General features: G+C 34.6%; 1 protein-coding gene across 2 annotated transcripts in view; it reads left to right on the plus strand.

Moving 5' to 3' along the window:
• The window catches only part of ANKIB1 (ankyrin repeat and IBR domain containing 1), a 139,158-nt gene that overhangs the window by 111,364 nt on the left and 14,033 nt on the right, over window positions 1-13,761 (plus strand). For both annotated transcript variants that reach the window (XM_008572215.1, XM_008572223.1), the window contains exons 11-12: window positions 8,096-8,226; window positions 13,377-13,511. In XM_008572215.1, coding sequence (XP_008570437.1) covers window positions 8,096-8,226; window positions 13,377-13,511 — 266 coding nt within the window. The remainder of the gene's footprint in view (window positions 1-8,095; window positions 8,227-13,376; window positions 13,512-13,761) is intronic.

Below are 13,761 nucleotides of genomic sequence, written 5' to 3' on the forward strand. Positions count from 1 at the left end.
GTATTCCCCTTTCTCTGTATCCTTGCCAGCATTTGTTATTCTCTGTCTTTTTTATCATAGCCAGTCTAACTGGGGTGAGATGATATCTCAAAGTGGTTTTGATTTGCATTTCACTGATGCTGAGTGATGTTGAGCATTTTTTCATGTGTCTGTTGGCCCTTTGTATATCTTCCATTGAAAAATGCCTATTCAGCTCCTTTGCCCATTTTTTAATTGGGTTATTTGTGTTTTTTTACTGTTAGGTTGCTTGAGTTCCTTATATATATATTTTGGATATTAATCCATTGTCAGATGTATAGTTTGCAAATATTTTCTTCTACTCTATAGGTAGTCCTTTTGCTTTGTTAATTGTTTCTTGCTGTGCAGAAGCTTTTTAGTTTGATTTAATGCCATTTGTTTATTTTTCCTTTTGTTGCCTATGTGTTTGGTGTCATATTTATAAAGGCCTTGCCCAGTTCTACTTCCTGAAGTGTTTCCCTTATGTTTTCTTTTAGTAGTTTTATAGTTTGAGGTCTTATATTTAAGTCTGTAATCCATTTTGAGTTGATTTTGGTATATGGTGAGATGTATGAGTCTGGTTTCTTTCTTCTGTATATGGATGTCCAGTTTTCCCAGAACCATTTATTGAAGAGGCAGTCTTTTCCCCAATATATGTTCTTGGTGCCTTTGTCAAAGATCAGTTGGCTGAAAGTTGAGTTCTCTATTCTGTTCCATTGGTCCAAGTGTCTGGTTTTTTGCCAGTACCATGCTATTTTGGTTACTATAGCTTTATAGTATAATTTGAAGTCAGGTAGTGTTATACTTCCAACTTTATTTTTTTTGCTCAGGATTGCTTTGGCTATTTGGGGTTTTTTGTTGTTCCATATGAATGTTAGGATTCTTTTTTTTCTGTTTCTGTGGAGAATAACATTGGTGTTTTGATGAGGATTGCATTGAATCTGTAGTTTGCTTTGGATAGTATGGACATTCTCACATTAATTCTTCCACTCCAAGAATATGGAATGTCTTCCCATCTTTTGTGTCCTGTAAAAGGAATTTTAGATAGCTATGCTACATATTCCCTAATAGCATTTGAAAGATAATGTGGTCATATTTCTTATAGTCTTCATTTAACAGGTTTTCAAGATTATTCATGCTAGAGCTCCCATGTCTAACATCACCCCTCTGGCCAACATCCTTTTGGAGACAAGAGCATTTTTGCAAGGAGGAATTATAGACAGATTCCATGTTTTTAACAGACTTACTTTCCAGCCTAAGATAACCAGGGTAAATGGGTGTCATATTTAACCTTCTCCCTACATCCCTTTTATCCTGGGGTGAGCCAACCAGCTTTTCTGTACTTTATGAGAAGAGTATCCAAGGGTACTTCAAAAAGTTTATGAAAAAATAGAATTAAAAAAGATAATACAGATCTTTTCGTTAACTTTTTGAAGCACCCTCATATGGTCTGTAGTAAGATTAAGCTTCTCATTTCCCTGAAAGCTTCCAATGAAGGATGAGACAAGTTAATTTATTGCTATTATGTGGTTCTGCAGATTTACTTATATTAAATACTATGTCTGTAACTGTTGTCACTTAGACTTGTCTATAAGTACATGTTGTCTATTAATCCTTACAGAAATGCTAAGAGGTTGATGTTAGTATTCTTGTTTTACAGAGGAAACTAATGCTTAGGTTGGATTGAGTGGCATAGGGTACACGCCTGGTAAACAAAATGGGTTGAATTTCTAAGGGTACTCCTTTTTAAAGACTTCCTAATAATAATTCCCATATTTAACAAATAAATATATCTTCTTTGCAATAAGTTTCTACTTCTAAAATGTATTGTGATAGCTATTTTCTTTTAAATAAATATAAATGAAAATTAATTTAGTTCAGGTCTTTAAAAAATCTTTTTAGGTAATGGATTTAGTTTGATGTGTTGCAGATCAGGATCAAAAATTCACTCAGTGAATCTACACTTAAAAAGCACATAAAAAGTTGATGCTAGACTTCAGAGAATGCAAAGACTAAAGGGAAGCAGTCAGGTAATTATAGTATCATGTGACAACTGATATGGTGGAGTAAAGATGAGAGAAAGATTGCAAGGAGAAGGGGTTTCAAAGACTCTTACTGCAGACAGTAAGCTTTGAATTGAGTTTTAGCATATCTGCAAAGGCAGAGATGTGGTAGGTATTCCTGTCAGCAGCTGAAGTGGCACTGGGGGAGACTTGGCTGGCAGCTGTGAGACCTTTCACGTTTGTGTTTTGTCAGAGAAATTACCATTGCCTGAGGACAGGTCTTCAGCATTTTAGATCCACAAGGTTCATTTTGTTCACTGACTCAGGGTTATTCCCACCTATGGAGAAGAGACTACTTTGTAAACCAACATACCAGTTTATTAATTGATAATGAGGAGGATCCCTCTCACATGATAAGAAGGCTCATGTTCCTTATCCAAGAGTACAGAGAAGTGGATAATCTTAGGATATTTTACAGTGAGGTCTGATTAAACATTTCTGTCCTATTCATGCATCATTCAATCAGAAAGTATTTTTTTGGAGTACCTGCTATGTGCTAGGCACTTCCTATATCAATCAGGTTCATTGTGTCTCTCCCTTGTATGCCACATGTAGCTTACCATTGCTCTTGATACCCACCCATTTAACCTATTCTCCTGATACGTGTGGATGTGTTTGTGTGTGTGTTACTTCAATAGATTAATACCATTACCCTGCAGCACCTTTAGATGTGACAAAAAACAATTGGATTTTGCTTTCTTTTCCTGCTTCTTGCGGCTAGAAACATCCGTATTTCTATTAGGAATGGCTTTCAATTGCCCACCTACCTACATTTCTTTATACATTTCTGTAGAACTTAAGGTTAAGGTCAATGGGAGAAATTTGCAAGAGATGAGGCTGGATAGGTAGGTGTTGCCAGATTTTGAGCGTTCTTGCCAAATTGTTTTAATTTATCCTCTGAACAGAATAAGCTATAGAGTGTATTATTTAAGTAGGGAAGTGGAGTTATCAGAGATTATTTATTTATTTTTATTTATTTTTATTTTTTAATACCCCCATATTGGACCTCCTAACCCTAAGTTATTATTACCCTCTATGGTGTCTCACCAGCTTTGTTTTGGAACTCAGAGTCTGGACCTTTTATAGAAAGCTAGGCTTTGCTTGTGTATTTTAAATGAATGCTGTTGTCAGAGAGATATTTATATCAAGATAACGAATGACTATGAAGAGTGGGCTGAAGGAGGGATAGACCAGAGGTAGGGAAGTGAGTTTTTAGTTTGGATCAAGGGTAGATCATGATAAAGGAGTAACTTTCTAGGAAAAATAATGAGTTTTGGTGTGGACATTTTTAACTTGAAGTACTTGCAAGACATATGTGTGGAGATGTCCAGTTGGTATTTTAGAAGTGCTTATCTGAAGCTCAGAATAGATGCTACAAAAACTGAGGAGTAATTTGCTGGTTTTAAATGGTACCTTCATTATTTTTTTAACATTTATTAAGTGTTGTATGTTAGAATACAGAAATAAGATGCCCTCTCTGCTCTTGAAATTTATATATTAGAGATGGAGACAGCTATATACAAAACTAAGAAAAAATTGTGTTATAAACATTGTGAGAGAACATTGTTCCTGTGGTAAATTGTAGGGGAGGGAAGGACAAAGAAGGAGGAAGTAAGTTATCTCTGAGATAGTGTTAGGAAACACTTTATAAAAGAATTGATGCTTAAGCAGAGAGATGTCATTTACATGGACCAGAATAGGAAGGGCATTGCAACATAGGGTGAAGAAGCGCTGTGCGGTGGTGCAAGAAGGTACAGTGGTGCAGGAAGGTACAGTGAGAGATAAGACTCTGGCTCTCTCTCACTGGCAGTAGTCCAGATCAGGCATTGGGCGTAAAGAGGGGATTATACCAAATGCTAGGAAGTCTGACTTTATCCTGAGACTCTGAAAAGGAGTTTTTAGTAGGAGAGTGATGAATGAAGATACTTCCTTAGAAAGATCACTCAGGCAGAAGTGTGGATGATGAATCGGGGACTATTGAGAGACTAGGTAAGACCGCTATTTCTGAGACAACTTCAGAATGTCCAGATGAGAGGATAATTAGGGCTTAACAAGACAGAGGCAGTGCAGATGGGAGATGGGGGCTAGGGTATATACAGCAGAATTAAGGAGATGTCATTTTATTAAGTTGTAAGTCTAGTGTGCTTACTACTTCCCTAAAAGATTTAATGCACCACAAGAATTAGTCCAGCATGTTATTTAATTCTTGAATAGAAAATGGCCAGATGTGTCTGATTTGAGACATAAAGCAAGTATTTTGAAATTGGTGATTATTTTTAGCTATATCTTACCATTTTAAAATTGGATCAGTGATTCTATACCTATGGATAAGTTTTTGCTAGAGAAAGAGAAAGGGAGAATGACCTGGCTAGTGAGTGGGATGGTGAAAGAGTATCCTAGCACATGATAAATTATTCTTATAATAATAAGGGGAAAGAAATAGGAAAGCTAGAAAATGGTATACATGGTGTATACATGATAATATCTGGTGGCCAGAGATAGGGAGACCACAAATAAAAACTGAAGATCACCCTGGAAGAGCCCAAAATGGGGTTTTTGATTCATAAAGATGGAGGAATGTTGGAAAATAGAATAGGAGGTAAGAGACTGAGGACACCTTAGAAGTGTTTTACCAGAGAAGGAGGCAAAGCCAAGACTGCACGGAAAGTTCCAATTGCTATGGGCCGGCCCGTGGCTCACTCGGGAGAGTGTGGTGCTGATAACACCAAGGCCCCGGGTTCGGATCCCATATAGGGATGGCCGGTTAGCTCACTGGGTGAGCATGGTGCTGACAACACCAAGTCAAGGGTTAAGATCCCCTTACCGGTCATCTTTAAAAAAAAAAAAAAAAAATTCCAATTGCTAAGAGAAAAACCTAGTAGTTTTCTGACTGTGTTGATGTGTGTCCTCCACACTGAAAGGTGGTGACCAGTAGACTATTATTCATGGTCACTGAAATTTATAAAATTTAGAGTGAGGCTTAAAGTGAACAATAATAGGCCAACCATAATACTAAAGTAAAACATCATCATTAAATATACAAAAATGATGTTACAAAAAAGAAAACCAGGCCTAGCCAGTTAGCCCAATTGGTTAGTGCGTAGCATTAGAACACTGAGATCACAGGTTTGTATCCCTGTACAGGCCAGCCACTAGAAAAAAAAAAAAAGTATGATTAAGTGCTGTTCTAAGTTTACATATTACTTTGGATTGCCAGCATTTTTATTTTTGCATTTTATGCATACACAAAAAAAAAATGGTATAAGCATTTTTAACTAAACTTGTAGATTCATGAGATATGCCCAGTTTTTCAGTCTTTGAATTATGAGAATCAAAAGGAGTGACAAAATCTAATTAATGAGAAAAAGAATTAGAAAATATGCTGAAATCAGTTCAAAGAATTAATTTTATATAAAGATTCAAGTAGTATATTTAAGCACTGAAATTGCCTCGATCATGTCTAATCAGAGCAAGAAGCAGGAATGATATTTTCTGTGAAGTGATAGTTAATTTATAAAATTTTAAGACCAAATTTTTTATGGTATATACTCTTAAATGGTTGTTGAATGAAATTCAAATTGTCCATTTAAAAATTCAGTCCTTAAAAGCAACCGTTTTCACTTGGACATATGTTGATTCTACTAATAGATCTTAGATTTTGTTTTACCCTAAATGCTTTATTAATTAGAGTTAATATTTCTTACAAAGAGGCTCAAGCCCACTAGATTATTAAGAAAAGAAGATCAAGATATAATAAATATGTAACTGAAGTGAAGAGTTTGAAAGTCAGTAGGGGTGAGGAAGACTTACCAGGTAGGTTGTAGGGAGATGAGGTATTGCAGATGTTAAGAACAGTAAGTACCAAGGGACAGGTGTATGGAATAAGCATGTTCAGAGAATTGGAAGTGAAGGCATTTTTTTCCAGCACAGGATTTTATCATAGTAGTAGTTGGTTATTTCCTGAACGTGATTTACTTCATGCAGTCCACTAGAATGGACTTAGGAGCTGGCATTCTCTCCAAGGATAGAGAAAAAACTGTTATGCTGCAGGCCACACAGCTGCTTTGTTTTAATGGCTTTGTGCTTTATTTATTATAACAATAGACAGTAAGGGTCATAAGAATATGTTAGAGCCTCTGAGCTAAAAATAATGTTGATGCTGAGGGAAGAAGAAAGGCCACTACTTTTAAACAAAAATTAGATGTTTTAATTGGGAAATGTACTTAGTGATTAGGTTTTATAGCATTACCCTTTGTTAACAGCATTGCCTCCACAGCTTGACCTTATTAGCTGTAAATATACTAAGTTCCTTCTGAAACTCCTGCTCCCCACCAAATTATCTGAGAACTCTCCCCACCAACACCCAAATCATACTACCATCTTCTACCAAATTGTTTTAGAACTGGACTGAAGTCTGATCAGTTCATTGCCGTTATTGTTTCTCTTTGCTATGTGGAATTAAAAAACAGTGCTTTGTAGTCTTAACAGTAACTGCTGTTCTGTTGATATAAGCTTAAGTAGGTGCCCTGCAGCAAAACATCCCCACTTATCTTCTGCTACACTCCATTAAAGGGCTGCTCCTAGTGCTCAGCTCTTCCATTTCATATGCAGAGCTTCTTCCCAGGGGTCAGTCAACCCAAACCTTTGTCCCCCTTCCCTCTCCTGGGGCTTATTATCTGGGGGTTGGGTAATTTTCCTTTAAAACTTCAAAACTCAAAGGGTCTGATTTCTCCCCTGCTTTGAGCAGTAGGGTTAACCCCTTATCCCACCACCCTTCTGAAAATGTCTGCATGTAATCAAAGCCTTGATTGGATGGGCCACTTTCAGTGATTATGAAGTGATTTTCTGACATCTTTTTCAGTAGAGAAAAGGTAGGACTTTCCAGTGCACTTAAAGCTAGGAAAGAGTAGAAAACAAAACCACTTGATTACTGGAGAAAAAATAATTTTTAAATTGTGAATCTAGAATTCTCTCCAGCCCCTAACTCTCCACTGGAGGGGGCGGTAGCTTGTAAAATGTAAATCTTAGAATCTTTAAAAACCATGGCATTCCTTCAGGTTGCAGATCTCAAATTATAGTAGTTTAAGAAGATGAAAACGGTAAGGTTGGTGTGGGTATAGAGAATGAAATAGATGGCCAGATCATGAAGGACTTTGCATTCTTTGCTAAAACAGTTTGATTTTGTCTTGTAGTTAGTGGGGAGCAATTAAAAGATTTTAAGCAGATTTGTATTTTAAAAAGATCATTGTGCAGGCAGTATAGTTGGGGATGGAAGAGGGAAGGAGATGGACAGATAGGTTGGTTTTCTGTGCTTTAGTTGTCTAGGCAAGAGGACCTTAACTAGAGCAATAAGAACTGGGAATAGAGTGGAAACAAATGAGAGAGAAAAAGGTGGAATCAATGGGATGCCATGAGTGAGGGAAAGAGGAGGGTGTTGAAGATCATACTTTTCCTGGATTGTCTCTGGGCAGATGATGGTGTCATTTACCAGGACATGAGAAAGGAGCAGGCTTGAAGCAGTGATGTTTAGTTTTTAGATATATCACATAGTATTCATTTTTACTTTATCCAAAATAATTGTGGATAAAAAAGATGTTGATATTTCATGCTTTTTACTAGGATGAAGAGTTTTTGGTAATTATGTTTGCAACTGGCCTGTTTAAGAAATTATTATCTAAAGTAACCATTCTTTCTATAATTTTCTTTGATGCAGTAGTTATTTTAAACAGAGAGTAACATATTGCCTTTTTTCTGTTGTTTTTGTCCTTCCCCAGTTTATTTGAACAGAAGTTTATGGAGAAATCTCCTTTAAATGAGGTTTCATGAAACGGGCTTTTGGAATAGAGCTCCTATAATTATGCTATTCAGAGTGAAACAGTTTAAAAGCTTTGCCATAGACCCTAATAGAAAAATAAATATATGATTAAAGTCGAGAGAAATCCTGCAAAGTAAAGTCTGGGTGTTTTTTTGTTTTTTTCCCCCTGTAGTTGTACAGTAACTCATTTATTTTTGTGTTTGTGCTTAATATCCCAAAGTTGTGGGAGTTAGTGAAGCTTATGAGGATGCTGCCAATTGTCTTTGGTTGCTAACTAACTCCAAGCCTTGTGCTAACTGTAAGTCTCCAATACAGAAGAATGAAGGCTGCAATCACATGCAGTGTGCAAAGGTAAGAGGGTTAAAGAGGATTTTGCATGCTTTGCAGTTGGAATCTTAATTTACTTTTATTGTCAGTCCAAAGCAGAAGTGTTACAAGCATAAAAATCTTGTTGGGTTTCAGATAGGTTCTAGAAGAGTGCATTCTACATTCTTTGTTGAATAACGAAGTGTTGATTTATACTGATAAATATTACATTCACAGTGAATGTTAAAAGTAAGGGTAAGGAGGCTGGCCAGTTAGCTCAGTTGATTATAGGGTAATGCTAATAACACCAGGGTCCAGGGTTTGATCCTTGTAGAAGCCAGCCACCAAAAACCAAACCACAACAAAACAAAACTAAACTGTGTGATGACCTTATACCTCAGTGGTCTAGTAGTAGTAATTAATAAATTAATAAATAAATAAAAGTAAGTAATAAATAAGTAAGTAAGTAAGTGTAAGGATTCTATGGTATTATGTTCTACCTTATATATATTTCTTGCAAAGCTGGTTTTGGAGCACAAAGCTCAGACTCAAGGCCCAAACCATGACCTTTCTATATAGGTATCTGTATAATATAGGTACCCGAAGCAGTGGCCAGAATTTAGGTGTGCTGATGAAACCAGTTAAATAAGTAATTCATTAATATATTGAAAATGAAAATGCCAGCAAAGATCCACTTGGCTGAAAAATCATTAATATAAAAAATCACTGTTAGAGAACCAAAGGCTAGATACAATATATCTTCCTGGCTTAGTTGCACACAAAAAAACTACTGTATGTTCAAAAAAATGTTTTTGAATTAGGTTAATATTTTATTAATCCATGCCTACATTTATGAACATATTTGTTTTAAAATTGTAATAATCTAATTTTTTTCCATTGGAAGTGTCATATGTATATTAAAAATGGTTATTTAAAATTGTTGAGAGGACAATATAAGTTTTTCTAATTTAAGATATGAGAAAAACCCAGATAGTTAAGATTATTTCAGTAAAATATACTGATAACCAAGTCTATATTATTATAAAATTAACACAAATTAATTTGCTTAGTGAGGCAGTAGAAGAGTCAGATAGCAAAACCTAGTACAGAGTTATGAACAAAATACTCAGAAGTGCTTGTTAGTTCAGTTCAGGATGGGACCAAAATTATTTTATCTATTTGTTATCTTATCTCCAATATCCATATTTTTTTTCTCTTAGAAAGTCAGATATAGACTACCTAGATGTGTAAAGAAATACAGATTGACCATAGAAATTAGCAGTTAGCTACCAAGACAAAATCCAACATTATTTCCTTCATGGCACCTACCAGTACAAAGTAACTGATAAATATGTATTGAGTGAATGAATATTTTCATGAATTAATCAGGCTGATGATATAAGGTAATCCAACTTAAGCAGATTTTGCTTAAGGTTCTATTGCATTTAAAAGAAACATTTTCTTACATGCTATGTAAATGTAGTAGTCTTATTTAATATACCATCTGAAGTGTTTGCATTGAACAATAGAAACAGAAAAGTAGTGTTTTTTTTTTTTTCCTTTTCGTCTTTTTTCGTGACCGGCAACGGATCGCAACCCTCAGTGTCGCGCCCGTACCGGACCGGGACCGGCAACGGGATCGCAACCCTCGGTGTTGCGCCCGCACCTTGCTCAGCCAGTGAGCGGCCGGTCTGTATGTGGGATCCGAACCCTCGGCGGGAGCGCCGCCGTGCTCCCAAGTGGCGCACTGTAGCAGTGTGCCACCAGGCCGGCCCGAGTAGTGTTCTTATTATGGCATAGAAGACCCATCTAGAAGGTAATAATCTAGTTGCAGCAAAATTGTATACTTTTAGAGTATTTTTTAATATGTAGGGGGAATAATATGTCGGGTGTAATTGAATCCATGCTCTAACACAATGACTAAATTATAATATACCTTTATTAATGCCTCAGTATTGATTATGATTCAGTAAGCAGTTTAGTCTATTAAATACTTTGAAAGAATGACAGATGTGGTCCTCTAAAAATAAATGGATTTATTTTAAAAACACTATTCATTTATCCTTAGATAATTTTCAAGGAACTATTTAATTTTGCATTTTTAAATATTTTAAATCACACAGTAATTTTCTTCATTTGACTGTGTAAAACTATCTGCTGCAACTAAAAATAAAAATTATTAAAGTTCTGTACTCTTTTTCCCATCATAGAATGTAATTAGCTGTTTTGTAGAAAGGTTTGCCACTAACTTTGAGAAATCAGTAAAACTCTATTGAAGGGTACTTGTATCAAATCAGGCACAGTTTGTTTATACCATGCAGAATAAGAATTTTATACTGTCAGAGCCTTGAAAGAAGTTTGTAGTGTATTGTGTAAGTGCACGTTGTAAAGGGCTAGATGATTACAGAGACTTTAATTCAGCTCTCTGTCCATAATATATCAGGCAGACAAAAAATGAGTAAAGATGTAGAAGACTTAAATACCATAATTACTAAGGTGTATCTGATTACTGTATATTCAAATTTTGTCTCCTGAAAATGTAGACTGCGCTCTGTTTTCAAGTACCCATGGAGCATTCACAAAAAATGACCATTGATCATCAAAGAAAACCTAAATAATATTCCAGAAAAAATAAAATGTACAAACATCTTCCGATCATAAAGGGAATGAAATAGAACTGAATAATAAGGTTACAAAAGGCCTTTTCACATGGTTATTTTAAATCTCTCAACAACTCTTTATTTTAAACAACTCTTGAGTAAGAAGGAAATAAAAATGGAAATTAAAGAATTTCTAGGAAACAAGGATAATGAAAATACTACTTTATCAGAACCAGAGTGCTGTAGCTAAAACAATGCTCAGAAATATGCATAGCCTTATTCACTTAAAATGATATAAATGAGTTAAGGATATGACTCAAACTTAGAAACACAAAATGAACTTGAAAACAACCAGGAGGAAAGTGTGGGGTTTTTTTAAAGCAGAAATCAGTGAGTTACAAACTGAAAAGTAATGCAACTAATAAATAAATCTAAAAAGTAGATTTCTGAAGGAATAATAAGATAGATAAACCACTAAGCTAACAATCAAGAAAAAAATGGAGGTAAGGCAGTTCAAATATACAATGTAAGAAATAAAGGAAATAATCAGAGAAACAAACCAAACTAAAATAATAAGGAATAATGTTGCTCAACTTTGTAAGTTAATTTGAACTTAGATTTGAAATTGATTGATTTTCTAAGAAAATATAATTTATTAAAACTAAACCTAGAATATCCAAATAAAGCCATTCCCAGAGAAGAAAGAAAAGAGTCTTTCATAGATCCTTCCCCACCTTAAACTCCTTAAAAGCATTGGTCCTAACAGTGTCACAGTAGAATGTTATGAAATCTTTAAGGAACAGGTAATTCCAATGTCGTTTAAACTGTTCCAGGGAGTTAAAAAAAACAAAAATTTTAAAGGAAACTTTAAAATTATTTTTTATAGTGAGTAGAACCTTGACACAAACTTGACAGGATTATAAAAATTAAGAGAAAACTGTAGGTTTATCCTACTTATAAATAACAATGCAGAAATCCTAAATAAGAGGTTGCAGAGAAAATAAAACCACAGATTAGCAAACATAATCCAGCAGAGCACATTAAAAGAGCAGTTGACCAAATGGAGTTTATTCCAGGAATATATGAATGGTAACACTCAAGTAAATAGGGATAGAATGGATTCTTTCTTAGTATGATAAAAATAAATTACATCAGTCCAAAAGCTGGCATATTTAGTGGGGAAACTAGAGGCACTCTTATTAAACTGAAGAACAAGATAAGGATGCCCTCCATCACCAGTATTAAAATTGGACTAGAGATACCAATCAGCATAATTAGACAACAGAAAGAAATTAGAGATATAAAAATTAGAAATGAGGTGATAAAATTATCACTTTTTTCAGATTGTATACCTAAAAAATCCACATGAATCAACTGAAAAACTACTACAAACAAGAATTCAATTAAGTCAGAGTACAAAATTAATATGCAGAAAGTAATAGCCTTCATATGTGCCAATGACATCCAGATAGGATATATACTGAAAGACCTCATTTATCTGAGTAAAATTAACAAGAAATATGCAACATTTATATGTAAAAAAACTTTTAAGCCCTCTGTGGAACACAAAAGATGACCAAAAAAATAGAAAGACAACAAAGTTCTTAGAAAGATTCCAACAATAATACCAATAGATTTTGTTTCTGCATGTAGGTGAATTAATTCAAAAAAGTTCATATGGGAAAACAAAGCAAGAATTACTAGTAAATTTCTGAAAAAGAACAATGAGGGGGAACTAGCCTTGTCAAATAGTAAGCCATATTATAAAGCCTCAGTAATCAAAACAGTATGGTACTGGCGCATGAATGGACAGATCAATGAAAAAGAAGAGAAAGCCCAGAAAATAGGCAGAGATACTTGGGAATTTAGTATGTTGTAAAGGTAGCATCTTCAACCCAGTGGAGAAACATGAACTATTCAATAAATGGTCCTGGGACAACTGGACAGTTGTGTGGGAAAAAATAAAGTTGAATGTATACTGTATACCTACATAAATTCCAAATGGCTCAAAGATTTAAATGTTTCTTTAAAAAAAATAAACAATAAAAGTACCAGAAGACAACATAGACTTGGAATGGGAAGATCTTTCTAACTGACTCAAAATCCATAAGCATAAAAGAAAAGAATATATTTTCATACTGGAATGCTAATATTTTTGGCATTGTCTGCTAATTATGATACGTGACCTTTTTTTTTTTTAATGGGGAGCAGGTTTTATGTCAGCTGTTCTACTTAGATAGACTGGTGTGCTTCATTGACCAATGTCAGATTACCACACTCTTGAAAAATGAAACATTTGTATTTGTTTTTATTATTTGGAAGAAGATCCTATTAATATTTTTAATGATTCCTTATGATTACTTCATAATATTATGATTTACATTTTAATTTATCTTTAGAAACAATAATTTTAAACTACCCCCACATCTTTCCATAATGCAGGTAAAGTCTCCAGAGGAAATTATGAGAAAGTGAGATTTGTTCCTGGTCACACAGGCAGGATTGTTTAATCTTTACAAATTGGTTCACTAGAAAGCAGAAAATAGTTTGCATATTAACATGGGGAGATGTTTTCGTATATGTTTTGTTTTGAAGTGCAAGTATGACTTTTGCTGGATTTGCCTAGAAGAATGGAAAAAACATAGTTCTTCCACTGGAGGTTATTACAGATGTACTCGCTATGAAGTTATTCAGCATGTGGAGGAGCAATCCAAGGAAATGACAGTTGAGGTAAAGAGAACTGATTAAGCCAAGATATCTGTTTAAGCCACTTAATGTCATTGAAAGTATTTTGCATTTCTTCTTTTCCTATCTTCATCTTAATGAGGCATTAAATTGAATATACTTTAGAGTATCCTTTAATTTAAACAAAATAGCTCTATAAGCTTAAGAGCTTTTTCTTTTTTCTTTTTTTTTTCCTTATTTTGGTAAAGATATGAAATGTCTTATATATCCCAGCCTGCCTCTGTAAAGACTTAAA

Source organism: Galeopterus variegatus, unplaced genomic scaffold (assembly GCF_000696425.1).
Source record: "Galeopterus variegatus unplaced genomic scaffold, G_variegatus-3.0.2 Scaffold46, whole genome shotgun sequence".
Lineage (NCBI taxonomy): Eukaryota > Metazoa > Chordata > Mammalia > Dermoptera > Cynocephalidae > Galeopterus > Galeopterus variegatus.